This window comes from Acomys russatus, chromosome 6 (genome assembly GCF_903995435.1).
Source record: "Acomys russatus chromosome 6, mAcoRus1.1, whole genome shotgun sequence".
Lineage (NCBI taxonomy): Eukaryota > Metazoa > Chordata > Mammalia > Rodentia > Muridae > Acomys > Acomys russatus.
Window position 1 is genome coordinate 52,804,529 of NC_067142.1, and position 27,625 is coordinate 52,832,153.

Genomic DNA, 27,625 nt, shown 5'->3' on the forward strand with positions numbered 1-27,625 from the left:
CTTTAAGCCAGTCTCTTCCTGAGACCGTCTACCTTTGGCATGTGGGACTCAGTCTTCCCAGATTTCCTAGGGACGTTAGCCTGGACTAACATCTCTGGCCTGGAAGTGCCCTGAAAAGGTTTGGATCTAGGCCCTGTGCCTATAGACACAGTTCTTAGCACCAAACTGCCTGATTTTGTGCCCTATCTGCTTTGGACACACTTTTATATTTTAAGAGCCTTTTCCTATTGTTGTTATAAGATGGATAAATTAATCACTGCTTTTAATCTCTATACCTGGAGTATATAGTATTATGGTATAAAAATGCAGACAAATGATTAACAAGTACAGAATGTCTATCTTGAGTTGAAAAATACCACAGAGCCCAAATCTGTCTCCTGGTTGCCTTCTCAAGGGTATTCCCAAATGATCCAGAAAACCCTGTGCTATGCCTAGGATTCTTTTTTTTTTTTTTTTTTTTTTTTAAGATTTATTTATTTATTATTATGTATACAGTGCTGTGTGCATGTACACCTGCAGGCCAGAAGAGGGCATCAGATCACATTATAGATTGTTGTGAGCCACCATATGATTGCTGGAAACTGAACTCAGGACCTTTCGAAGAGCAGTCAGTGTTCTTAACCTCTGAGCCATCTCTTCAGCCCTCATGCCTAGGATTCTTTATGGACAGTCAGGACCCAAGAACTTAAGATGACCCTTATATAACCTGTTTCTAATGTGTTGCTTGCTGGCTAGGGGAGCTGAGCTCCAGGCAACCCTGTCATACATCAGAGCACCCGCATTAAGACACAGCAGCTCTCTCGTGGTGCCTGCTGAACTTATAAACAGTCCATAGCTTCACCAGTTGGTCTGAAATCTCAGAGTTGGGCTGTTAGCTATCTAATGATATGTTGGAATTGTTATGATCCAGAGAGGGACCCAACATGCTGCTATGCTGAAAGCTTTCAGAGTTAATAAAACCAAGCCATTCCTGGAGGCAAGAGTAACCTTCCTCACAGAGGAGAGGCAAGTCAGTACAGCTTAGTGGCTCTGAAATGTCCCCAAAGGCCATATGCTAAAGGCCTGGTCCCCAGCTGGTAGCAGTATGGGACTTGGTGGAGATTTTAGGAGCTGGGTTACTTGTGATGTCCTTGAAAGGTATTTTTGGGCCTTTTTTCCTCCCCTCCTCTTCCCTCCCTTCTTCCCTCCTTTTCTTTCCTCTCTCTCCCACGTCTCCTCTCCCTCTTCCTATCCTCCCCTCCCCCTCTCCCATCTCTTGCCAATGAAGAGGGCAGCCCTGCCCTACCGCATGCTCCTGCCAAACTGTTTTGCTCACTACAACACTGACACATTGGAGGCAGGGGATGGTGGGCTGAAACCAGGAGCAAACTAAATCCTTCTTCCTCTTGGCTGGCCTTCTCAGACACTGTTCCACGGGATAGAAAGCTCACTAACACAGCTGGCACCCAGAGCAGTGGGCCCCATAGCAATGCTCTTCAGTTTTGCCTCCCACCCCCAGGCTACAGGCTTCTAGCTCCCTTTGCTTCCTGCCTGTCTCCACAGCCCGATCCCAATGCCTCCTCTGGAAGAAACAGCAGGGTTTTTACTTGAGGAAAACAAGTTCAAGGAAGAACAGCTTTGCCTGGGACTGATGAACAGATCTTTTTTCGAGGGAGGGGAGATTTGTTTGTTTTGTTTTGTTTTTCTTTTTGTTTTTTGAGACAGGGTTTCTCTGTGTAGCCTTGGCTATCCTAGACTCGCTTTGTAGACCAGGCTGGCCTCAAACTCAGAGCGATCCACCTGCCTCTGCCTCCTGAGTGCTGGGATTAAGGGCGTGCACCACCATGCCCTGCCCTGCCTCAGGGTTGTAATGAAGGAGACAGTGCATTAATTTAAATTCCTCACAGGGCTCCACTTTGAGAACATGTGCTTATGATCCCCCATGTACTCTCTTCACCCAAACTGGCCCAACATGACTTACCTGTGTTCTTTCTACCACTGGTGAGTTTTATTGTCTATAATGTCCTTAGATAAATTCACTGCAAACATCTGTACTCCAGGCCTGACCTCTACCTAAGTGCTTGAGCTGCCATCTACCACTATACTGACATAGTACCTCGTTGTCATGGGCAACCACCCAGTCTAAAGAATCACACTGCCTAACAATTGAAAGTCTCCCAATGTTTTGATTGAGCAATTTGGTGATATATATTGATTCCTTCCCTTAACCCAGAAAATTACACATTATGAAACATACAAATTGGGTGCAGCACCAAATTTCACGACATTGATGGAATGTAGTCCACCATAGACTCCTAAAGTGGTGATGTTCTGTAGAGAGCTAGAAGCCAGTGAGGAGCGTGGGGCTGGGGAGCAAGAGCGAGGTCAAGGCATGTCCAAACTCTGAAAACCTCATCATTATACAGGCAAGAGTAGGACTGCTCCATCCCTGTCCGAGGCTTGTATGTCTCAGCACATGTAGCCTTATGGCCTCCACCTCTGCCACCCTTGAGGTGGTCACATAGTCTGGTGACCAGGTTACAGGTTAAACGTCCTCTTTTAAGATTATAGCCAGCAAGCACCTGGAATTCCTCTTCATGCAAATAAGGCATTTCCAGCACCTTGGGGGCTGGCCAATGATGTACACTCACCCCAAAAGCCTCTACCCACTCCCAAAAGGTTTAAATAGTCTTTGTCCCCCCAATTAAATGAGCCGTCTCGCTGACACTGTCTCCTGAGAAGGCTGTTTCTTGTGCACTCACTGTTGGCCCAGGTTCTGCATCGCCCCCCCCCACCCCCCCCCCACCCCCGCAGCTAAGTTTCATTCCTCTGATCCAGCTCTGTGTGCAACAAGCCTGGCTATAAGGAGGGAAGCAGGCATGGAATGGCACATGAGGACCTGGGTTCAAATCCCAGTGCTCACATGGCAACTCAAAACTGTATCTCATTTCCTTACACAGACATACATGCAAGCAAAACACCAATGTACATGAGATAAAAATAAATAATATTTTAAAGCCAATCAAGAGCTGCTTATGTCTACCATGGTCCTAAAATGAACTTTCTATGGAGACACAGAGAAGAGAGAGAATGACAACGTTTTGTTTTGTAAAGTCAAAGTGGAAAAATAAGTCTTTTAAAGATAGTTCTGGAAGAGAAAAAAATCTGCAAAATACATTAACCAGGAGTCCCCTGAAAGAAACTGAAAGCTACATCAGACCCATATTGTTTTTCAAATAATGCTAAGTAGTTTTAAATTTCCTAGTTGGGTTTTAGTTACATACCCAGGATGAAAATATCTCTTCTTCAAACAGAGGTTTGCAATGAATATTTTCATCTTTCCAAATGTATCTAATGGATTTTTCATTGTCTGTAGATGTCGAAGGTTTCTAGAGCACAGAAAAACCAAGGACCCGTTAGCCAGCCAGTGTGTAACCCACAGCACAGCAAGTCGCCAGAGCCCTGTCCGAAACTCCAGCCTCCCATTTGTCACCACCCAGCAGACAGTGTTTACTCCAGACACTGACAAAGATGGGGATGGAGGAGCGGGGACAGGAGGAGACAATTATGAGTAAAACAAAGCGGTTCATTCCAGACCCTAAAAGTGTGATGGCTATTCTTGGCTGTCAACTTGACTGCATCTGGAATTGACTAATACTGAAACAGCTGGATACACCTGTGATGGATTTTTCTTAATTAAATCATTTGAACTGGGAAGAGCCAGTTTTAATCCATATCTATTGAGGTGGAAAGATCCACGTGTAATCTGGGTCACACCTAAATAGGTCCTTCATATAGACTGGCATGCCCTTTATATAGGCAGCCAGCCATAGAAGAAGGAAGCTTCTCTCTTTGCTTGCTTGCAGTCACTCTTGCTGGCAAGTCCACTCTTAGGAGTCCAGCATATACTGAAGATCAGGTGAAACATGACTGAACAACTACCGGACACACACACACACACACACACACACACACACACACACACACACACACACGAACATACACATAAAATGTAGCACAACATTTCAGGAGATTGGTAGAATGTAGCCTACCCATAGACTCCTAAAGTAATGGTGTTCTGCAGAGAGCTAGAAGCCAGTCAAGAACTGCTTATGTCTACCATGGCCATAAAATGAGCTTTCCACAGAGACACAGGGAAGAAAGAGAATGAGTTTTTAAATAAAGTCAAGATGGAAAAATAAGAGTCATATATATGACTCCCTAATACTTTGTATATATGTACATATATACATATATGTATACATATATAGGGAGAATATATATGGTTATGAACATGTATTTATAAATATACAGTCAAATGAATATATGTTCATCCTATAAATTTTGTTCCTCTAGAGAACCCTGATACAGGAACTCAAAACAGCAGGAAAAGCAGATAAGATGAAAATCATGCCATGCAATGGCTGTTAGCATAAAGGTGTGCTCTAAGGGCTGTGTGCACACACACATGGGGGTCCTGATCACAGAAAAAAAATTGAAGATTGAATAGGTACTTGTGAAATAGAAAGGGATGGCCTTGAAGTAAGCTCAAAGATGGTGATGGCTTTAATGTACTCTGTAAATAAATGGGAAAGTATTTGATCTTCCATACACAAAAACTTTGCTAAAAATAAAACAGAAAATGCTTGAAAACAGAGGTCTGGGTGTTGTGCATAATTCTGGGGATAGAACTCAAGTTGACAGCCATCTTGCCAGCCCCTATGGAAACACTTACTCCATGTGCAGGGACATAAATCAAGAAATATGGAGAGCACTGGGCAAGCATGGGCTCTAAGCCAGAGACAGTGGCAGCCAGTCTAGGAGGGCTCTTCTGCCATAACTGTCTGGCCTTGAGTGCTAATTCTGCCACTTGAAACCATATGGCTTTAGGTAGGGCTGTCAACCTTTAGGAGCTTAAACCTCCTATCTGTAAATGAGGTGATATGTGCCCTAAACTGTCATACTAGGCAGCACACATGGCACAAAGCTCATACTCTAACTCAGTCACTGGGAGCTGTTATTGTATTGTTATCACTACTCTAAATGTCCAGGGTGAGTTTTCACTGCTACAAATTCCTCAGCAGGAATAGAGAGACTCAGAGTAAGATGAGAAAAGCTAGAGGTTGGGAGAAGGAGAGAGCAATACAGCAGGGAGCTGAAGCAGAGGCACAGGGAAGTTAAACTTCCTTTTGGAAATCCTAGCAATGAAGGTAAAAAGAAACAGCAGCGGGGTGCGAGGCGGGCTGGGCTGCGATTAGTGAGAGGTGAAAGAATGAAGCATGAGGCGAATGGGATACACTTGGGTGACTAACCCTGCAGCTGTGGCTGCATCTGGATGGGGAAAGCGGGAGGCTGAAGCGTTTCACTCCAAGAGACCGACTTCCCCCTTCTATGTGTTATCACTTTAGTCTTTGAAAAGAGGGAAACTAATCCTAAATAATTACACATCATTTTATTTGTCTTCTTGGTTTGTTGTTGTTGTTTGTTTTATTCTTACTGTGTTGCCCAGTCTTAAGCTCCTAGGCTCAAATGAGCCCTGTGTCAGCCTCCCAGGTAGCTGAGATTAGGCGCTTGTCACCATGCCCAGCATGTAACCTTACCTGCTCTGTTACTATGTTTTCTGCTGCTTCTGCTGCTGCCTCATTCTCCTCTTCTTGACTCTCAGATTTCTTAACCACAATTTCCTCATCATCATCACCAATAAAAGGTTTTTCTGAGTCAAAATAAATTTTTGTAGCTTCCTGTGCAATGTAACAGCATTATAAATGTAATATATATAATACATATTATATATATATATACATATTAACAATTTCATAGTAAACAAGCACTAATCCTACAACCAAGTATTTTGCTATCAATAAGAACATGAACAGGGGTGGAGGGGTAAGGAGATGGCTCAGTGGTTAAGAGCACATACTTCTCCCAACACCTACATCAGGCAGCTCAGAATCACCTAGAACAACAGCTCTAGTGAGATCTGACAGCCTCTTCAGATACCTGCACTCATGTGCACAAACCTATACACATATGAATAATTAAAATAACAATGGGCTGTTTCAAAAAAGAACACAAGGGCTGGAAAGATGACTCAGCTATTAAAAAAAAAAAAAAGGGCTAGTCTCACAACCAAAAAAGGAACGCAAATAATGGTGAGAGTGGTTCCTGTCCTTATAAAGCTCACCATTTTGCAGACAGCACAGTCTCAGGATGCAGCATGAGTCGGAAACATCCAGCCTGCAGTATGTAGTAGACAGGGGTGGCAGAAGACTGGTCAAGGAGGCACTACCTGTGGAGCACTTTTTCTTGTAGTATGAAAAGGGAAAAGAGGGTACAGAGGGGTTCTGAGAAGAAAGCGGTTCCTTAAGACAGAACCTTTGAGGCAAATGGACCCACGAGACACAGCCTTAACACAGGATTCGACTGTCACGTTAAGGGACCAGACTGTGTCTAAAAGGTGACAAAAACATCCAAAAGGCAGCAAAAGATTTTGGGTTTTGTTGATCTGATATAAATTCTAAAGCAATTGTTTTCACAATAGGAAAACGAGTCAGGAAAAAAAAAAAAAAAAGGAAGGAAGGAAGGAAGGAAGGGAGGGAGGGGTCCAAGGAGAGAGTGAATACAGGGTTTACAGTAGTAAAGAGAAGGGTGATCCAGGAGATACTGAAGAAGTGATTCTTACTGACCTATAGATGAAGACAAAATGGTTAGGGAAAAGGTACGTCTTGGGTGACATATAGTTGATGGTTTATGCCGCTAGCGGAAGGCAATGCTATTCAGAGAGAATGGACAAGATTGAGGAAGCAGGTTTGGGAGTGATATGAGTTGTTGTTAGGCTGTGTGTGTTCTAGGCTCTACGGGGATGGCTAAGTGTAAAAATATGCACCTGGAGTCTAGAGAGTCCATCAGAGCTAAATATTTAACACATATATGCATTTAGTTAAAGCTAAGAAAATAAATCACATTTCCACATAAACTTGTGGAGTAGCACAAGAACTTAAGGCAGAAACTAGTTAGATAAAACTGTAGAGAAGAAAAAGGATCCGAAAAGTAGCCCCAGAAGTCTGAGAGCCACTGAGAGCACAGAGAAAAAAGGAGTTAACAATGTCCAATTGCCTGAAAGCGGCCCATTTAAATACTGACCAAAAAAAAAAAAAAAATCCCTACATATCAGAGGGCGCAGAAATGCCAAAGACAGAAAGGAGATCTTAAAAGGTTTTTCAAGACAGGGTTTCTCTGTGTAGCCCTGGCTGTCCTAGACTTGCTTTGTAGACCAGGCTGGCCTCGAACTCACAGAACTCACAGTGATCTACCTGCCTCTGCTGCCCAAGTGCTGGGATTAGAGGCATGCGCCACCACCTGGCAACACTTGTCATTCTGGTCTCAGCAGCCAGTTCAGGCAGCTCACAACTGCCTGTACCCCAGCTCCAGATTCCAGTACCCCTTTCTGGCCTTCAGAAGCTACCTGCATGAATGCACCCCCACCTCTCCCTCCTCACGAATACCCACATGTATCACGTGTGCACCTCCCTTACCCTCGTCACGCATACCCATACATATACATGTGCACACCGCCTCACGCCCTGCCTCACACATATCCACATGTATATACATGTGCACCCCTCACCTCACGCATACCCACACATACACACGTGTGCACCCCTCACCCGCCTCATGCATACCCACACATACACACGTGTGCACCCCTCACCCGCCTCACGCATACCCACACATACACACGTGTGCACCCCTCACCCGCCTCATGCACACCCACACATACACACGTGTGCACCCCTCACCCGCCTCATGCATACCCACACATACACACGTGTGCACCCCCTCACCCGCCTCACGCATTACCCACACATACACACCACGTGTGTACCCCCTCATCCCCGCCTCATGCATAACCCACACATACACACGTGTGCACCCCTGCACCCCCTCACCGCATACCACCATACACACGCCCCACATCCCCGTTTACCCCCCTCACCCGCCTCATGCATGCCCACACATACACACGTGTGCACCCCTCACCTGCCTCATGCAGCCCACAATACACACGTGCACCCCTCAATCACGCATACCCACACATACCACACGTGTGCACCCCTCACCCACCCTCATGCAGCCCACACATAACACGTGTGCACCCCTCACCTCACGCATACCCACACATACACACGTGTGCACCCCTCACCCGCCTCACGCATACCCACACATACACACGTGTGCACCCCTCACCTCACGCATGCCCACACATACACACGTGTGCACCCCCTCACCCGCCTCATGCATACCCACACATACACACGTGTGCACCCCTCACCTCACGCATACCCACACATACACACGTGTGCACCCCTCACCTCACGCATACCCACACATACACACGTGTGCACCCCTCACCCGCCTCATGCATACCCACACATACACACGTGTGCAACCCCCTCACCCGCCTCACACATACCCACACATACACACGTGTGCACCCCTCACCCGCCTCACGCATATCCACACTACACACGTGTGCACCCTCACCCGCCTATGCATACCCACACATACACACGTGTGCACCCCCACCCGCCTCACGCATACCCACACATACACACGTGTGCACCCTCACCCACACCCGCCTCACGCATACCCACACATACACACTGTGTACCCCCTCACCCCCTCATGCATGCCCACATACACACGTGTGTACCCACCCCTCAACCTGCCTCATGCATGCCCACAATACAACACGTGTGCACCCCTCACCTCACGCTGCCCACACATACACACGTGTGCACCCCTCACCCGCCTCATGCATACCCACACATACACACGTGTGCACCCCTCACCTCACGCATACCCACACATACACACGTGTGCACCCCTCACCCGCCTCATGCATACCCACACATACACACGTGTGCACCCCCTCACCCGCCTCACGCATACCCACACATACACACGTGTGCACCCCTCACCCGCCTCACGCATACCCACACATACACACGTGTGCACCCCCTCACCCGCCTCATGCATGCCCACACATACACACGTGTGCACCCCTCACCTCACGCATACCACACAATACACACGTGTGCACCCCTCACCCGCCTCATGCATACCCACACATACACACGTGTGTACCCCTCACCTCACGCATACCCACACATACACACTGTGTACCCCTCACCCTCACGCATACCCACACATACACACGTGTGCACCCTCACCGCCTCACGCATACCCACACATACACACGTGTGCACCCTCACCCGCCTCATGCATACCCACACACAACACGTGTGCACCCCTCACCCCGCCTCAACCGATACCCACACATACACACGTGTGCACCCTCACCTCACGCATACCCCACATACAACGTGTGCACCCCTCACCCGCCTCACGCATACCCACACATACACACGTGTGCACCCCCTCACCCGCCTCACGCATACCCACACATACACACGTGTGTACCCCCTCACCCGCCTCATGCATGCCCACACATACACACGTGTGCACCCCTCACCCGCCTCACGCATACCCACACATACACACGTGTGTACCCCTCACCTCACGCATACCCACACATACACACGTGTGTACCCCCTCACCCGCCTCATGCATGCCCACACATACACACGTGTGCACCCCTCACCTGCCTCATGCATGCCCACACATACACACGTGTGCACCCCTCACCTCACGCATGCCCACACATACACACGTGTGCACCCCTCCACCCCGCCTCATGCATGCCCACACATACACACGTGTGCACCCCCTCACCTCACGCATACCCACACATACACACTGTGCACCCCTCACCTCGCACCTACCCACACATACACACGTGTGCACCCCTCACCCGCCTCATGCATACCCACACTACACACGTGTACCCCCTCACCCGCCTCACGCATACCCACACATACACACGTGTGTACCCCTCACCCGCCTCATGCATGCCCACACATACACACGTGTGTACCACATCTTTTAAAAAGCAAAAAGTCGGGCTGGAGAGATGGCTCAGAGGTTAGGAGCACGGACTGCTCTTCCAGAGGTCCTGAGTTCAATTCCCAGCAACCACATGGTGGCTCACAACCATCTATAATGTGACCTGATGCTCTCTTCTGGCCTGCAGGTGCACATGCAGACAGCACTGTATACATAATAATAAATAAATAAATTTTTTAAAATAGCAAAAAGTCTGTTTTCTATCTTTGTTATTTAACATTGAATATGAAGAATTCAAGGTAATTTAACAATTAAAAAGCCATTAGAAATTATCAAAATTGAGCTGGATAGTAGTGGCCCGCGCCTTTAATCCCAGCATTCAGGAGGCAGAGGCAGGCAGATCTCTGAGTTCAAGACCAACCTGGTCTACAGAAACAGTTCCAGGACCGCCAGAGCTACCTACACAGAGAAACCCTGTCTCAAGAAAACAAAGAGGAAAAAAAGAGATTATCAAAATTGATAAAAAAACATAAAACTATTTTTTGTAGATGACATTATTAAAAATCTAGATAACTCAAAAGAAAACCAATTGAAAAATTTAAATGATAGAGCAAATTCATACAGCATGTAAAACTAAAATGCAAAAGTTATAAAATATCAAATAAAATATTTAGACATAAACTTAACAAAGGTGATCAAATTATTTAGCAACATTTATAAATTTAAAAGTACATGTTATACCCCATGTTCTTGGTCAGGACAGTTTAGCATTAGAAAGTTGTCTATTCTGAGCTAATATATAAATTTAACATTATCCTAGTCCTTTTTAAAAAAAAATTTATTTATTATTATGTATACAGTGCTCTGCCTGCATGCACACCTGCAGGCCAGAAGAGGACATCAGATCACATTACAGATGGTTGTTAACCACCATGTGGTTGCTGGGAATTGAACTCAGGACCTTTGGAAGAGTAGGTGGCACTCTTAACCACTGAGCCATCTCTCCAGTCCCCTCCCCCCAAAATTATCCTAGTTTTTAAGAAATCATTTTTTCTAGAGCTAGATTATAAAGTTACATAAAGAATAAATGAGAAAAGCCAAGAAATGTTGAAAAAATTTAAGAATCCATGAGGAAGGCTGGTTCTTTTGGATGCTAAGATATCAGTATAAACGATTGCAGTGTGAGGCTCAAGAGCCACCATCACTGCTCTCTCAGAGAACCGAGGGTCAGGTTGCAGCACTGTGCTGGGCAGCTTGCAACGGCCTGTGACTCCAACTCCGGGGCATGCAGCTCCCTCTTCTGGACTCCACAGGCACTGCACTTACACATGTGCATAATTTTAGAAATAGAGATAAATCTTAAAAAGAAAATAGAATATTGTGGTAATGATTTATGAATAATAGGTCAAAGAAAAATAATAAAAAATCCAGAAATAGACTTTGATTGAATATGGCCAAGTACTGGGATAGTATGTCAAAGATATTAACTCAAGCATTGAATTAGGGAGATTAAAGCAAAAGGAATCATCAGTAGTTGGTAGGGAAAGATACAAGGAGACACAGGGCACTTATCTTAGTAGAAATACTAATGTTCAGTGCTCAACTTCTTATCAAGAGCACATCATTAAATATCTAGATATTTCTGAAAGCATCTCTGGCATAAGATATTCAAACCTGGGCACATGATCAAGTCTGGATATTCTCTTAAGGTTCTGTGAATCAGATACATGCAAGGTTGTTAAATCACCTCTAAAGCCGGGCGTGGTGGCGCACGCCTTTAATCCCAGCACTCGGGAGGCAGAGGCAGGCGGATCGCTGTGAGTTCGAGGCCAGCCTGGTCTACAAAGTGAGTCCAGGATGGCCAAGGCTACACAGAGAAACCCTGTCTCGAAAAAACCAAAAAAAAAAAAAAAAAAAAAAAAAAAAAAAATCACCTCTAAGGTCCCATCTGCGCTCATGTCTCTATGATTATGCAAATTTAAAAAACTTTATGTTTGTTGTTTATTTTGTATAAGGCATTTTGTGGTACAGGAAGGCCTTTTGTAGTACAGGGTGGCCTAGAACTCGCTGTGTAACCAAAGATGACTTTGAACTCCTAATCATCCTACTTTTTCCTCCCAAGGATTACAGATGTTTGCCACCAAACCCAGTTGATTCTGTGTGCTTGTGTGCCCTAGATTCAGTTTGACCACAGTCATAACTATGCTACTTTACCAGGTTTCTAGAGTTATACTGTAGTTTAAGAGTTATGGTGTCAGTAAGATCTTTCAGTAGCTAATTGAGAAATAATTCTGACTAAGATCTGGTCAACATAGAAAAAGTTTTGTTAAAGATGCATAACTTCTTTAAAGGTGATGTTTAAAGTCCTATGAATATTTATATAGAAACATCTTCCCCTCAGACCCAGGGGACATGCCATCAGATCATATTTGTGGGGTATGGCTGTCATAGCAACAGAAACATCTTCAGAATTTACCAGAGACTGAAGAACTATGTGACTTATTGAACAATCAGTGTGCACTGGTCTGGGATCACCGGTAAGTAGGTGGTAGGTAGAACCACAGGATGAGCCAGGTATGATGGCTCACTCCTGCAATCCCAGCACTCGGGAGGCAGAGGCAGATGGATCTCTGTAAGTTCGAGGCCAGCCTGGTCTACAAAGCGAGTCCAGGACAGCCAGGGCTACACAGAGAAACCCTGTCTCGAAAAACCAAAAACCAAAACAAAAGGCCAAAGGCAACCTATCCCAAACAGTTCAAGCCAATCTGGGCTACAAGAGACCCCATGTCAACACACAAGAAACAACGAATGCAATACTATGTAGACATGTAGAAAGGGTAATGACAGAGTCTCAACATGTCATACACAGACAGCTGTGAGTGACTAAAACAAGGATAAGTAGGCACAAAGAGGATACAATCCAGGGGATTTTATCCTGTAAGGAGAGTTTGCCAAAGGAATCAGCAGTTAACAGAGCCAAGTGCTAAAGAGGAGCCAGGTTAAATAGGACACTGAACATTCTAGAGCAGGCAACACAGTTTCTCATGACTCACAGTAGCTTTAGAATTTTAACAGGACCCATTGTGGGCCAGGGGCTTTGACTCAGAGCTTGTTCAGCATTCATTAGGACACCCAGGTAAGATCACAACCATTTAAAAAAGTGATTATGATGGAAGAAGAGAGAGAAATGAGGCAAAAAGAAATTAACATATTTTTTAGAATGGGAGAAATTACCATGTTTGTAAAGTTATATATTTCCAGATAGGCTAGATGGAACCACTGGGAAGATATCAGAGATACACAAGAAAAAATATTCCACAGATTAAATGATCAAAAAAGGATGAAACCCTGGTGAGCACAGGGAGGAAGGGTGTATACAGAAGCAGATGGGTCTGAGGAAGTTCCTTGAGAACTTATCTGAAAGCCATTTTCCTTAAGATTCAAGCTGGAAATGGTGGCTCATACCTTTAATCCCAGCATTCAGGAGACAGAGACAAAGGGATCTCTGTGAGTTCCAGGCCAACCGGAGATACAAAGTGTGACTCTGTTTCATAATGGAGGGAGGGAAGGAGGGAGAGGGAGGGAGGGAAAAGAAGAGGAGAAGGGGGAGGAGAGGGGAGGAGAGGAGAAAGAAAAAAAGAGAGAAAGAAAAGGTAGATTCAAGATCACCTGGTACGTGTCACCTGTTGCATGGGCTGGAAAGATGGTTCAACAGCTAAGAGGGCTTGCTGCTCTTGCAGAGAAGCCAGGTTCAGTTCCCAGCATCCCTATCAGGCAGTACATGCCTGTATGTAACTCCAGCCTCCACAGGCACAGACACATATGCCCCACACACACACAAACAAAGAATGCTAAAGTATTTTAAAACTGTCCGTGTGGAAGAATCTCTTTCTTGGGAGGAAGAGGAGCTGCTGACGTTCTGCATCAGAAACACATTCCCTTCTCCCAGCGTCTATGGTGAGGATGCAGAGCAGCAACTTCAAAAGATGCTGCAACTTACGTACCTTGAGATGCAGGTAGAGCCCGTTATGACCATCTGACCTTACTGACGACTATTCCACTCATTCCTTACAAAGCAAATGATACCATGTGTGGTAAATACCTCTTCTCCAACGAGCTGCTCTGCCTCCTCATATGTCAGTAACAGTATTTTCCTGCCTTTGATATCAGAAAGGAGGTACGAACATGTGCTGATCCAGTCATAACACTCTCTCTGGGAAGAGACACAGCGTAATTACTACTGTACCAACTCACTCATTGACTTCCACGGACCTGCTAAGCACAGTTCCTCTAACTACAACTCCTCCTGTCCGGTTAGGTCATAGGCTTGCACAGAAGTACCTTACTACAAATGTAGACCTAAATAACATGATCTCTTAGCAGGGTTTATGATTTGGGTTGTAATAGGATAAAGTGTGGTGATGTACCATAAAGCCAGATACAGAAGGATTCATGGGTTTACTAACACTTAAATGATCTGTCCCAGTCAATTTTGTAACTGACCATGTCAACATGACTGTTTGCTAATAACAGTAGGGTTGTGTAAGAGGTTTTTTTTTTTTTCCCCCTAAGATTGAAACATCTCATTCTGCCGCAGGGAAGCTCCTTAACACAGAAAATAAACAACTCAAAACACCTTTAGGAAGTCCCTGAAACTGACCAGATTCACTTGACTCCTTCCCTTCCTGCCCAGAGTTACATTCAGACAAGCCCAGCAGCAGAGATCAATTGAACTGCCTGAAAAAGGCTCAGACCAACTGAGCCGTCTGGAAAGGACTCTCCAACCTGTTGACCTGCCTGCAGGCTGTGCAGCGTGCCCTAGGTTTCCAGCTTTTGTGAGCTGTCTCCCATGCTGGAGTGGGCTTTGGTGATGTAGCCATCTTAGAGTGATTTCTGTTCCTGTAAGTAACCGCTCATTCATAGTCCTACAATTAACCCCAATAAAACCCACGGATACACTAAACTGGACTTCAGTATAGTTATTACTTGGTCTGTTGTGGGCTCCCTTTCTGGAGTAAATAGGCATGTTTGTATTGTGTCTCTTCAGGAAAAGTCTGTCACACAACAAATAGAAATAGCAAACCTATTTATGGTTTTTAGTTCTATACTAAACTCTTTTCTAAACATTATATATATACCAGTACCAATAAAATATTCATTTGATTTTCAGTATTAAATACTGGATATTTATAGTAACACCAAAATAAAATAAGGATAAATTTGATGAAAAAGAACTATATGTTGAAAATCACAAAATTTCAATGAAATAAAACTTGAATGAAGATATATACTGTATTAACAGATCCAAAGACACAAGATGGTTGTGTGTGGGGGGGTCAATTCTCCACCCACTGATCAATAGTTAAAATGTAATTCGACTGAAACACTCATCAGACCTTCTGAAGAGATCAATAAAGCTAAAGCTCACATAGAAAAACAAAAGACCTGGTACATCCTTAAAAAGACAAATGTTAAGGACTTTTACCACTAGGTTATAAAACTTGTGATAAAAATAATGAAGATTGTGCCTCTGTGTGTGTGTGTGTGTGTGTGTGTGTGTGTGTGTGTATGTGTGTCCATACAGTAAAATACTTTTGTTGCTCTTTGAGTAGGAAGTGTTCCCTTGGATGGCTCCTGAGTTGGCTGTTCGGTCTACAGCTATTGAGAGTCTATCATGAGGGTTACCAACTTCACGGATGGGTTAATCCATTGAAAAGGTTGTGAGGAATATGCTAATAGAGGGTAGGGCTCGGTTGGATTCATGGGGGTTCTGTCTTGAAGAGCAAGTCCTGTCCTTAGCCCCTTCTTGTCTGTCTCTTTCTGCTGCCCAGTTGCCATGAGGTGAGCATTTCTATCCCATTATATATCCCCTCTGCCATGGTGCCTGACCACAGTGCAGGTCCAAAGCAATGGAGCCCGCTGAGCCCAGACTGAAACCATGAGCCAAAACTACTTCCTCCTTTCAAACCCCACTGATGACACATGAGCAAGATAGCTGCTCTTCACTAAAAAGCACGAGCTTTTGATAAAATCAACAATTTGAGTCTCAGAGTGACTACTTAGTCAAAAAAGTTAGGCCAGGGGCCAGGGCACAGGCTGACTGGCTAAGGGGCTGGGGCACAGGCTCACTGGCTAAGGGAATTTGCTGTTCTTATAGAGGCCCTGAGCTCCGTTCCCTGTATGCATGACATGCAGCTCACAGCTGTCTGTAACCCCAGATACAGGGGATCTGACACCTTCTGACCTTAGAGGACACCCACATGTATGTAAACATAGATACAGAGATATATAAATACTCTTAACCTGATAATAAATCTTCCTAACCCTAAATATCTCTATATATTCTATAAAGTTCCATTTTTATAAGTTCAAAAAAAATTGAAGATAGGTTTTTGTATCAGAAAATGGATCAAATATTCCCTGGGGATAAAACAAGTCTGAGAGGAGAGACTGCCAAGGGTAATACACTTTTAGAGCATTGGATATATTCACCACTTCTATTATTTTTTTGGTTTGGTTTGGTTTTTTGTTTTTCGAGACAGGGTTTCTCTGTGTAATCCTGGCTGTCCTGGGCTCACTTTGTAGACCAAGCTGGCCTCAAACTCACAGTGATCCCCTGCCTCTGCCTCCTGAGTGCTGGGATTAAAAGTGTGTGCCACCATGCCCAGCCACCACTTCTATTATAATGAATGTTTTAATGGCCACATGAATATTTTAGAATTGTGAAATTATGTAATTCAAGTATGCACAGTTGTTTTGAGTTAATTAGGCTTGAAAAAAAATCTGCTAAAAACAAAACAAAGCAAAACTAAGACAAACAATTCCTACCCTCATCTTCTCCAGCTCCTGGAGGTCCTTAGCAGGGTTCTTCTTCAGGTGAGCAGCTCTGATCAGAACCATTGCTCTCACCATGCTTATGCAGGAACTGGAGAGAGACAGGAAGCCACAGTGAGTCCACATACCCTCAGTGCTATGATTTGGATGAGTGTCGCCCCCAAGGGTCACATGCTACATAGGTGGTCCTCTCCTCTCAAGATGGCACTATTGGGAGCTAGTGAAAGCGGCAGGAGGAGAGCCTACCAGAGGCCATTAGGACTCTGGAGGTGTGCCAATGGAGGGGCCTGTTTTATTCCATTCTTTTCCCCTTTTGCTTCCTTGCTATGAAATGAGGAAGTTGTTCTCTCACAGACTCCCAAAGTCTGTGCCACCAGGACTCAGGCCCAAAGCACTGGGGCCAAGAGGTCATGGGCTGGAACATTTCAAACTATAAGCTAAAAACAAAACTTTTATCTTTATAAATTAATTATCTCAGGTATTTCATTATAGTAATGAGAACCTGACTAATATTCCTAGCATGATCCACTCATAACTGATCCTGTAAGTGCTTAAAATCCAATCACCATTAGCCATGCTTATTTACCATAATAATCACAGTACTGCTTTACCAGGACAATAATTTGTTGTTCTAAGTATCTTGCCCTGCTGGCCTTCCTGCCACATTCCTTTCTCTGAACATTTGTAAACTTGAGTTGAAATAAAGGCAAACTCAGCTTGGTTTTATGAGCTACTTCCAAAACTAAATGTAACCACAAGCAACGCTCAACTTAGTCCACAGGTCACAGTTTTCAGCCCTCATCTTTACTTGGCGTGAATCTTCTAGCTTCACTATTCTCCTAACTTTTTAGATTGTTTTTCTTTTTGAAACAGTACTTCATGTAGCCCAGACGGATTTCAGACTTACTATGTAGCCAAGGCTGGCCCTGTTGCCTGGTCCTCCTGTGGCCATCTCCTAAATGCAGGGACTAGAGGCATGTGCCACCATAAACACATTTTGGAATTTTTGTTGTTGGTGGTTTGTTGGATTGGTATTCAGTTTTCTGAGACAAGCTCTCTCCGTGTAGCTTTAGCTGTCCTAGAACTCACTATTAGACCAGAGAGCTGTCTCAATCTGCCTTCTGAGTACTGAGATTAAAGGTGTGAGCCACCATACCCGGCTCAGGTTTTTGCTTTTTTGTTTTTGTTGTTTCCGTTTTATAAAAGATGATGGTTAGTACTTAGTTAAATAGATGAAAGGTATAAATTCAAATTTTCATGGAATTAGAAGCATCTTATTTTATTTCTCTCTCTCTCTCTTTCTCTCTCTCTCTCTCTCGGGGGGGCGGGGCGTGTAAGCCAGGGGCTCATGGCTTGTGTCAGGTATCTTCCACTATTGTGCCCTACTTTACTTTTGGAGACAGAGTCTCTTTCTGAGCATGGCACATACTGTTTGGCTAGACTGACTGGCTAGCCAGCTCCAGGATCTGCCTATCTCTGGCTCTCCCAACCCTTTGCACGGGGAGCAAACATAATGTTTGTCTTTTCTGTGGGTGCTGGGCACAAAAGCCAGGCACTCACGCTTGCATGATAAGCATTTTACCCACTGAGTCATCATCTAAGCCCCAGGACTACAAGCATTTAAGTGTTTCCCAGCACATATAAAAGCACAAGATATATCTTATTTATGCAAGTAAGCCAGTCCTTTTGTTAAAAACTAACACTCGGGCCTACATAGCACATTTTCTATCTTCCTTCTGCCAATACTGTTTCCAAAAGGATACTATATTGCCACTGGGCACAGTGTTGAAGCAAGTTGAAAAACCTGAACTAGGACTGCTTTCTTCTTTTTCCTCTTTTTTTTTTTTTTTTCCCCCTCTGTTTAGCCTTGGCTGCCCTAGACTAACTTTGTAGGCCTCGAACTCACAGCAATCCACCTGCCTCTGCCTCCTGAGTGCTGGGATTAAAGGCGTGTGCCACCACGTCTTTCTTCTTCCAAGACAGGATTTTGTTACATAGCCACCCTGGCCTTGAACTCATGACCCTCCTGCCTCGAGCTAATATTTCTCTCAAGGTCTTAAAATAATCCCTAATGCTATTATTTTGATACCTGTTCTACCTCACATGCATTAACCTTCAAATGGACAGCAGTGCAGGAACCAGAAGGTGTCACCTGTACAAGTATGTGGAGAACTGTACCAACCGCTTGGCCAGTAAAATCCCATTTAACTCTAATTCTGCAGCCCCTACATCGCGTTCCTCAGCGGTCTCTACTTCGTTGTCATCCAGCTTTGGGAGAGTGTCGTGGTCAGTAAAGTCAGGAAGCATTATAGTCAGAAAGTTTACCATCCACTGAACCATAGCTATGTGCAGTTCATCCACCTGTTGAAATGATTGCAATCCAAACAACCATTTTAAAACAACAAAGGCTATATTATGTTTAAATAATAAGAACAGGAAGGAGGCTGGGGAAGATGACTTGCCCTTTGCAGCACTTGTAAGCAAGAGACTTCAACCAAATGCTGGGTGGGCATGCCTGTATCCCTATAATGCCAGTTCTGGGGAGCAGAGGCAGGCATCGCATCCCCAAAGCAAGCTGGCTAGCAGGACTAGTTATATAGGTCAGCTCTGAGTTTGGTAGAGGGATCTTGCCTCAATGACCAGGGTAGATGAGCCACTGAGGAAGCTACTTGGCATCAGTCTCAGGCCTTCACACACATGCTCACATGCACCTGCACGCGCGCGCGCACACACACACATACACACACACACACACACACACACACACACACACACCAGTCACATACACATGAAAATAAGACAAAAATAGGAATGATCATACTCATTTCCAACTTTCAGCAACCCACAATTCTTAAAGAAATCATATACTTACGTAGCTACTGTAATCCTTTTTTTTTTTTTTTTTCTCACTATTGTGTGTTAAACTGGTTTTTGCTTCTTCATCTTGACCAAGGGTGTTAAGTCACTAAGGTTCAAGTTGCCAAATTGTGCCCCAAGGTTTTCTCGCTCTATGAGTAACTCGTTGGGACACATGTTATAAGCAGTCTGAAGCCAGCAGCTTCCTTATCATATCACTTTTGATAATGTAGTATCTTTTCAAAGTTTGTTGGTTGGTGGTTGTGCAGAAAGTCAACATCAAATACAAACACGGGAGTGAGGTGTAGGAGGTGCAGAGGTCCTCGGGCTCACACATAAATAAGCACCAAGGGAACCTGGAATGTTAGCATACAGGGTTGTTCCTTCAAGGGGAGGAATGCAAGGCCTGGTATTCACCCAGAAGGCAGACATGTGTTCTAGCCTGGTGACCTCTGTGCTATCTGTGTGACCAGAGGCCACACTGGATCCTCATTGCATCATAAGCTTGTTTCTCTCAGTCACTCTACAGAATCTATCCTGCAGAAGGCATCACGTGTGCTTTACAAAGGATGGTTATACAGTCACATCTGACTTTTATTTAGCTTACTTTGTTCCTTAAAGAGTTTTATGTCCGGGGATTCCAAGATGGCGCCGACCATTAAGCCACGTACCTGATCTACCCCGAGGAGACCAGAGACATAAGTGGAGCAACAGATTACTGGACTTTGAGAATTGTAGGTGAGTGGGGCCCCAAAGGCCGCAGACCAAACAGGGGGCTTACTCCCCTGGGACAAGCAACATCCCGGAGGTGCTAAACGCATTCCCCAAACTCTGGAATGGAATCCACATGCAAACTGCAGCCTGTATATAAAGCACAGACTCACGGTTTGGGGAGAGGATTTTCCAGAATCCCCAGCCAGAGGAATCTCAGTGAAGAGGGTGAATCTGCCCTAGGATTCCTCCTTCCACACCACCCCAAACTGCGGAGGTCACCCGCCTAGGCCGAGTGGAAACAAAGGCGGCGGGACCCAACAGAGACAGCTAAAGTGGGACTGCAGCTCGCGGGCCATCCGGGGCCAAACCTAACACCAATCACATCGGACTGAGCCTGCAAACAGCGGCAGTGAGAAATCAGCTTGAACTGCTTCCACAGACCCATCGGGAGACGTGGGTCTTGCCTAGAGCTATAGCTGAACTTATTAGCCCTGCGGGAAGACCTGGTTCCGTGGGCTTCCGCCAGAGCTCTGCAACCCTATTGTTACTACCCAGCCGCAAGGCACTGGTCCTACGCTCCCCGCTCCCTGCTCCCCGCTCTCTGCTCCCCAAACGAGAGAGCCCAGCTAGAGATCCTGGCCTGAGCAAGGCAGGCACTCTCACATTATCGGGAGAGAGACGTGGATGGGTCGTGTTTGCATCACAGCCTGGCGGGAAGATCTGGTCCCGCGGGAGACCGCCAGAGCTCTGCAAAGCTAGTCTTACTAACCACCCAGCCGCAAGGCCCTGGCCCTGCGCTCCCTGCTCCCTGCTCCCTGCTCCCCGAGCGAGAGAGCCCAGCTGGAGATCCTGGCCCGAGCAAGGCAGGCACTCTCACATTATCGGGAGACGAGGCGTGGATGGGTCGTGTTTGCAGTGTCTAATTGCTGTCCTAGAGTGTGAAGGGACCATCATAGCCTGGCGGGAAGATATGGTCCTGCGGGCGGCCGCCAGAGCTCTGCAGAGGCAGTCTTACTAACCGCCCAGCCGCAAGGCCCTGGCCCTGCGCTCCCTACTCCCCGAACGAGAGAGTCCAGCTGGAGATCCTGGCCCGAGCAAGGCAGGCACTCTCACTTTATCGGGAGACAAAAAGAGGGTCTTGCTTGCAGTGCCTAATTGCTGACCAAGAGCGACCTTGGTCCCTCCAGGCATATAGTACTGGGAGAGGTTGGGCACTGCTACAGGATATAGAGGCAGAGCTAAAAGACAGCTACAACCCCAGAAGATCTGATCTACCTGGGGTCTTGACTACAAAGCCACAGGAAGGACAGGCAGCTGGGATCATCCTACTCAGCCAGAACATTTGTCTGCGGGCCTTATTCTAGGTCCCAAGACTGCTGATCTGAATTACAGCAGTAAAGTCCAAACAGATATCTACTTTGGCTGGCTCAGCCTGGAGCCCAGGGGGCAGAGGAAAATCACCAGGAGTGAAACCGGATCACCTACCTGTTCCACAAAAATACCCCGTGATCCCCACAGGCAAGAGCACCTGACCTATAATCAGTCATCAATTAACCACTCTCAACCAGCGAAGGTCACTACAAAATACCATCCAACATCAGAGCCATCAAAATGACAAGAGGACAGCGAAAGAATGCTATCAAAAACCAAAACAGTTTGACATCTCCGGATTCCAACATTCCCAATGAAAACAACCTAGAGAACCTAACAGCAATGGATAGGCAAGAAAATGACCTCAAGTCCTTAGTAAAGAAGATGATAATGGAAGAAACAAATAAAATCTGTAAACAAATGCAGGAGGAGGCAAACAAGAGGGCTGAAGAGTTAAAAGAGTCATATAAAGAGGCACTTGAAGAATTTCAGAAAAATATAAATAACCAGATGATGGAAATCATTAAAACAGTCCGAGACATGAAGATAAAAATGGAAGCTATGATGCAGGAACACACAGAAGAAAAACGTGATCAAGAGGCATCAAAGAAGAAAGCAAACATCTCAGAGGTGGCCTTATCTCACAGATTGCAAGAAATGGAAGAACGAATATCGGGACTAGAAGATACAATCGCAGAAGTGGAAACAACCATTCAGGGAAATGCTAAATCTGAAAAGTTCCTAACACAGACCATTCAAGAACTAAAAGACAACATGAAAAGACGAAACTTGAGAATAATAGGGATACAGGAAAAAGCAGATAGCCAACTCCACAGCCCAGAACACATCTTTAATCAAATAATGGAGGAAAAATTTCCCAATTTGAAGAAAGAGATGCATACGAGCATACAAGAGGCCTACAGAACACCAAATAGAATAGACCTGAAAAGAAAATCTTCCCGCCATATAATAATAACAACACAAAATATACAGAACAAGGAAAAAATATTGAAAGCGGCAAGAGAAAAAGGCCGAGTATCATATGAAGGCAAACCTATCAGAATTACTCCTGACTTCTCAGCAGAAACCATGAAAGCCAGAAGGGCCTGGACAGAGGTGCTGCAAACCCTAAGAGAACACAGATACCAGGCAAGACTACTATATCCAGCAAAATTATCAATAACCATTGACGGAGAAGACAAGATATTCCATGACAAAAACAAATTCAAACAGTACCTAGCCACAAATCCGGCTTTACAGAAGTTACTAGAAGGAAAACTCCATTGCAAAATCACAACCTCACAAAATCTTGACTGTTACAAATACCAAAAATGAAGGGACTTACCAATCACTGGTCATTAATATCTCTCAACGTCAATGGTCTCAATTCTCCAATAAAAAGACACAGACTAACGGAGTGGATGCATAAACATGACCCAACATTCTTCTGCATTCAAGAAACACACCTCAACCACAAGGAGTAAAAAGCCTCAGAGTAAAAGGTTGGGGAAAAATATTCCAAGCAAATGGTCACAAGAAACAAGCTGGGGTAGCCATTCTAATATCTAATAAAATAGACTTTCAACCAAAATTAATCAAAAGAGATGAGGATGGACACTTCATACTTGTCAAAGGTAAAGTCAACCAAGAAGACATCACGATTTTGAACATATATGTTCCGAATACAAGGGCTCCCACATTTGTAAAAGACCTATTAACAAAGCTTGCCCCACTCATCGATACCCACACATTAATAGTGGGAGATTTCAACACCCCACTTTCACTCAAGGATAGGTCTTTGATTCAAAAACTAAGCCAGGAAATAACCTCATTAACCAATGTCATGAAGCAAATGGATCTAACATATCTACAGAACTTTCCACCCAAACGCTAAGGAGTATACCTTTTTCTCAGCACCCCATGGAACATTCTCTAAAATTGATCATATAGTTGGTCATGAAGCAAACCTCAACAAATACAAGAAGATTGAAATAGTACCTTGTATCTTATCAGATCACCATGGTCTAAGGCTGGACTTCAACAGCAACAGAAATAACAAAAAGCATTGTAACACGTGGAAACTAAACAACTTTCTACTTAATGACACATGGGTCATGGAAGAAATAAAGGAAGAAATAAAAGACTTCCTGAAATTCAATGAAAATGATGGAACAACATACCCAAATTTGTGGGACACATTGAAAGCAGTGCTAAGAGGAAAATTCATAGCACTAAGCGCCTTCAAAAAGAAAAAGGAATCATCCCACATAAACAACCTAACAATACATCTGGAAGCTCTAGAAAAAAAAAAGAAGCAGAAACACCCAAGAGGAGTAGATGCCTAGAAATAATCAAACTCAGGGCTAAAAATCAATAAATTAGAAACAAAGAGAACAATCCAAAGAATCAACAAAACCAAGAGCTGGTTCTTTGAGAAAATTAACAAGATAGACAAACCGTTAGCCAATCTAACTAAAAGACAGAGAAACACTATCCAAATTAACAAAATCAGAAATGAAAAGGGAGACATAACAACAGACACTGAAGAAATACAAAGAATCGTAAGAACCTACTTTAAAGGCATTTATGCCACAAAATTCGAAAATTCAAGGGAAATGGACAAATTTCTCGACCGATTCCATTTGCCGAAATTGAACCAAGACCAGATAAACAAATTAAATAGCCCTATTTCACGTATAGAAATAGAAGCAACCATTGATAGTCTCCCAACCAAAAAAAGCCTATGGCCAGATGGTTTCAGTGCAGAATTCTATCAGACCTTCAAAGAGGAGCTAATACCGATACTATTCAAGCTATTCCGAAAGATAGAAATGGACGGAATATTACCAAATTCCTTCTATGAGGCCACAGTCACATTGATACCTAAACCTCACAAAGATCCAACAAAAAAAGAGAATTTCAGACCAATTTCTCTTATGAACATTGATGCAAAAATACTCAACAAAAATCTCACAAAGCGAATACAACAACATATCAAAGACATCATTCACCATGACCAGGCAGGATTAATTCCAGGCATGCAGGGACGGTTTAACATATGGAAATCCGTCAATGTAATCCACCATATAAACAAACTGAAAGAGAAAAACCACATGATCATCTCTTTAGATGCAGAAAAAGCATTTGACAAAATCCAACACCCATTTATGTTCAAAGTTCTGGAGAGATCGGGAATACAAGGCACTTATCTAAACATAATAAAGGCTATATACAGCAAACCAACAGCCAACATTAAATTAAATGGAGAGATACTCAAGGAAATTCCTCTAAAATCGGGAACCAGACAAGGCTGCCCTCTGACCCCATATCTCTTCAATATAGTTCTTGAAGTTCTAGCCAGAGCAATAAAACAGCAAAAGGAGATCAAGGGGATCCAAATGGGAAAGGAAGAAGTCAAATTATCCTTATTTGCAGATGATATGATAGTGTATATAAGTGACCCAAAAATTCCACCAGAGAACTCCTACAGCTGATAAACACCTTCAGCAAATTGGCAGGATACAAAAGAAATTCAAAAAAGTCAGTAGCTTTCCTGTATACAAATGACAAACAGGCAGAGGAAGAAATTAGGAAAACTACTCCCTTCACGATAGCCACAAACAATATAAAATATCTAGGAGTAACTCTAACCCAGCAAGTGAAGGACTTATCCGAAAAAAACTTCAAACCTCTGAAGAAAGAGATTGAAGATGACATGAGAAGATGGAGGGATTTACCTTGTTCATGGATCGGGAGAATCAACATAGTAAAAATGGCCATCCTACCAAAAGCAATTTACAGATTCAACGCAATCCCTATCAAAATACCTACAAAATATTTTGAAGATATTGAAAGATCAATTCTCAAATTCATATGGAGAAATAAAAAACCCAGAATAGCAAAAACAATCCTATACAACAAAAGATCCTCCAGAGGAATCTCCATACCTGATCTCAAGCTGTACTACAGAGCAACAGTAATTAAAACAGCATGGTACTTGCAAAGCAATAGACTGGTGGATCAATAGAATCGAATCGAAGACCCAGAGGTGAATCCACACACATTTGCTCACTTGATTTTTGACAAAGAAGCCAAACCTATTCAATGGAAAAAGGATAGCATCTTCAACAAATGGTGCTGGTCTAACTGGATGTCTACATGTAGTAAAATGCAATTAGACCCTTATTTGTCACCATGCACAAAACTCAAGTCCAAGTGGATTAAAGACCTCAACTTAAAACCAGAGACATTAATTCAGTAGAGGAAAAAGTAGGGAAGAGCCTGGGACACATAGGCACAGAAACAACTTCCTGAACAGTACACCAACAGCCCAGGCCTTAATGTCAACAATTAATAAATGGGACCTCATGAGGCTGAGAAGCTTCTGTAAGGCAGGAGACACTGTCAAGAGAACAAAGCGACAGCCTACAGAATGGGAAAAGATCTTCACCAACCCTTCATCTGACAAAGGTTTAATATCCAAAATATATAAAGAACTCAAGAAATTAAACACCACAAAACCAAACAACCCAATTGCGAAATGGGACTTGGAACTTAACAGAGAATTCTCAACAGAGGAATATCAAATGGCCGAGAAACACTTAAAAAAATGTTCGTCCTCGTTAGTCATCAGAGAAATGCAAATCAAAACGACACTGAGATTCCATCTTACACCCATCAGAATGGCTAAGATCAAAAAACTCAAATGACACCACATGTTGGCGAGGATGTGGAGAGAGAGGAACACTCCTTCATTGTTGGTGGGAATGCAAACTAGTACAAACCACTTTGGAAAGCTATCTGACGCTTTCTCAGAAAAATGGAATAGGGCTTCCTCAAGACCCAGCTATCCCACTCCTTGGAATATACCCAGAAAATGCCCTACCACACAACAGGGACATATGCTCAACCATGTTCATAGCTGCTTTTATACATAATAGCCAGAACATGGAAACAGCCTAAGTGTCCCTCAGTAGAAGAATGGACTAAGAAACTGTGGTATATTTACATGATGGAATACTACTCAGCTATTAAAAACGAGGAATTCCCGAAATTTGTGGACAAATGGATTGATCTAGAAATTATCATAATGAGTGAGTTCACCCAGAAGCAAAAAGAGACAATGTATATACTCACTTATATCAAAACACTAGTCCAAGGGATACGTACTATGAAAATCTTTACTTACCAAGAAAGTGGGTCAGAGGAGAGGACATCCAATTGAGACTTTAGGCAAGAGTAGCATGGAAGAAAGGGGAAATAGTAGGACCCACAGGGTCCTGGAAACCTACAAGAAGAACTTTATGACAGGCAGATCCGGATCCTGGGGTCCTCCTCAAACTAAGGCACCAGACAAGGAAAATATAGGCAGTAAGCTTCAAACCCCTACCAAGACCTAGCCGACGAACAGGATATTCTCCACCATTGAGTGGAGAGTGAGATCTGACTCTCACACGAACTCTGGTGCCCCTTTTCTGACAATGTCCCCTGGATGGGGAGACCTGGTGGCATTCAGAGGAAGGATAGCAAATTACCAAGAAGAGACTTGATATTCTAAGAGCATATAAGGGAGGAGGTCTCCCTCAGTCACAGACATAGGGGAGGGGAGAAGGAGAGAAATGGGAGGGAGGGAAGAATGGGAGGAAACAGGGGAAGGGCTAACAATCGAGATGTAATATGAATAAATTAATAAAATTAAATAATGGAAAAAAAAAGTTTTATATCCACTTTGCTGTGCACATAGGATTGAATTAATTATCACCAGAAAAGTTTTCACCCAGTTGTGCTGTGTTTACATATGCCTAAAATAAACCACTCAGTGTCAGACTTCTGAAGTTTGAACCAGCATCGTGTTGAACCCAACTGCCTTCTTGCCTTCCATAGGTCATTATTTTCTATTGGCTGT

The 27,625-nt window shown here is 44.0% G+C and overlaps 1 protein-coding gene across 1 annotated transcript in view; it reads right to left on the reverse strand.

Moving 5' to 3' along the window:
• Positions 1 to 27,625, reverse strand: part of Axdnd1 (axonemal dynein light chain domain containing 1) — an 86,262-nt gene that overhangs the window by 8,292 nt on the left and 50,345 nt on the right. Inside the window, 5 exon segments of the mRNA XM_051148327.1 lie at positions 3,264 to 3,368; positions 5,580 to 5,720; positions 14,048 to 14,158; positions 16,774 to 16,870; positions 18,932 to 19,140. Of these exon segments, the coding sequence (XP_051004284.1) occupies positions 3,264 to 3,368; positions 5,580 to 5,720; positions 14,048 to 14,158; positions 16,774 to 16,870; positions 18,932 to 19,140 (663 nt within the window).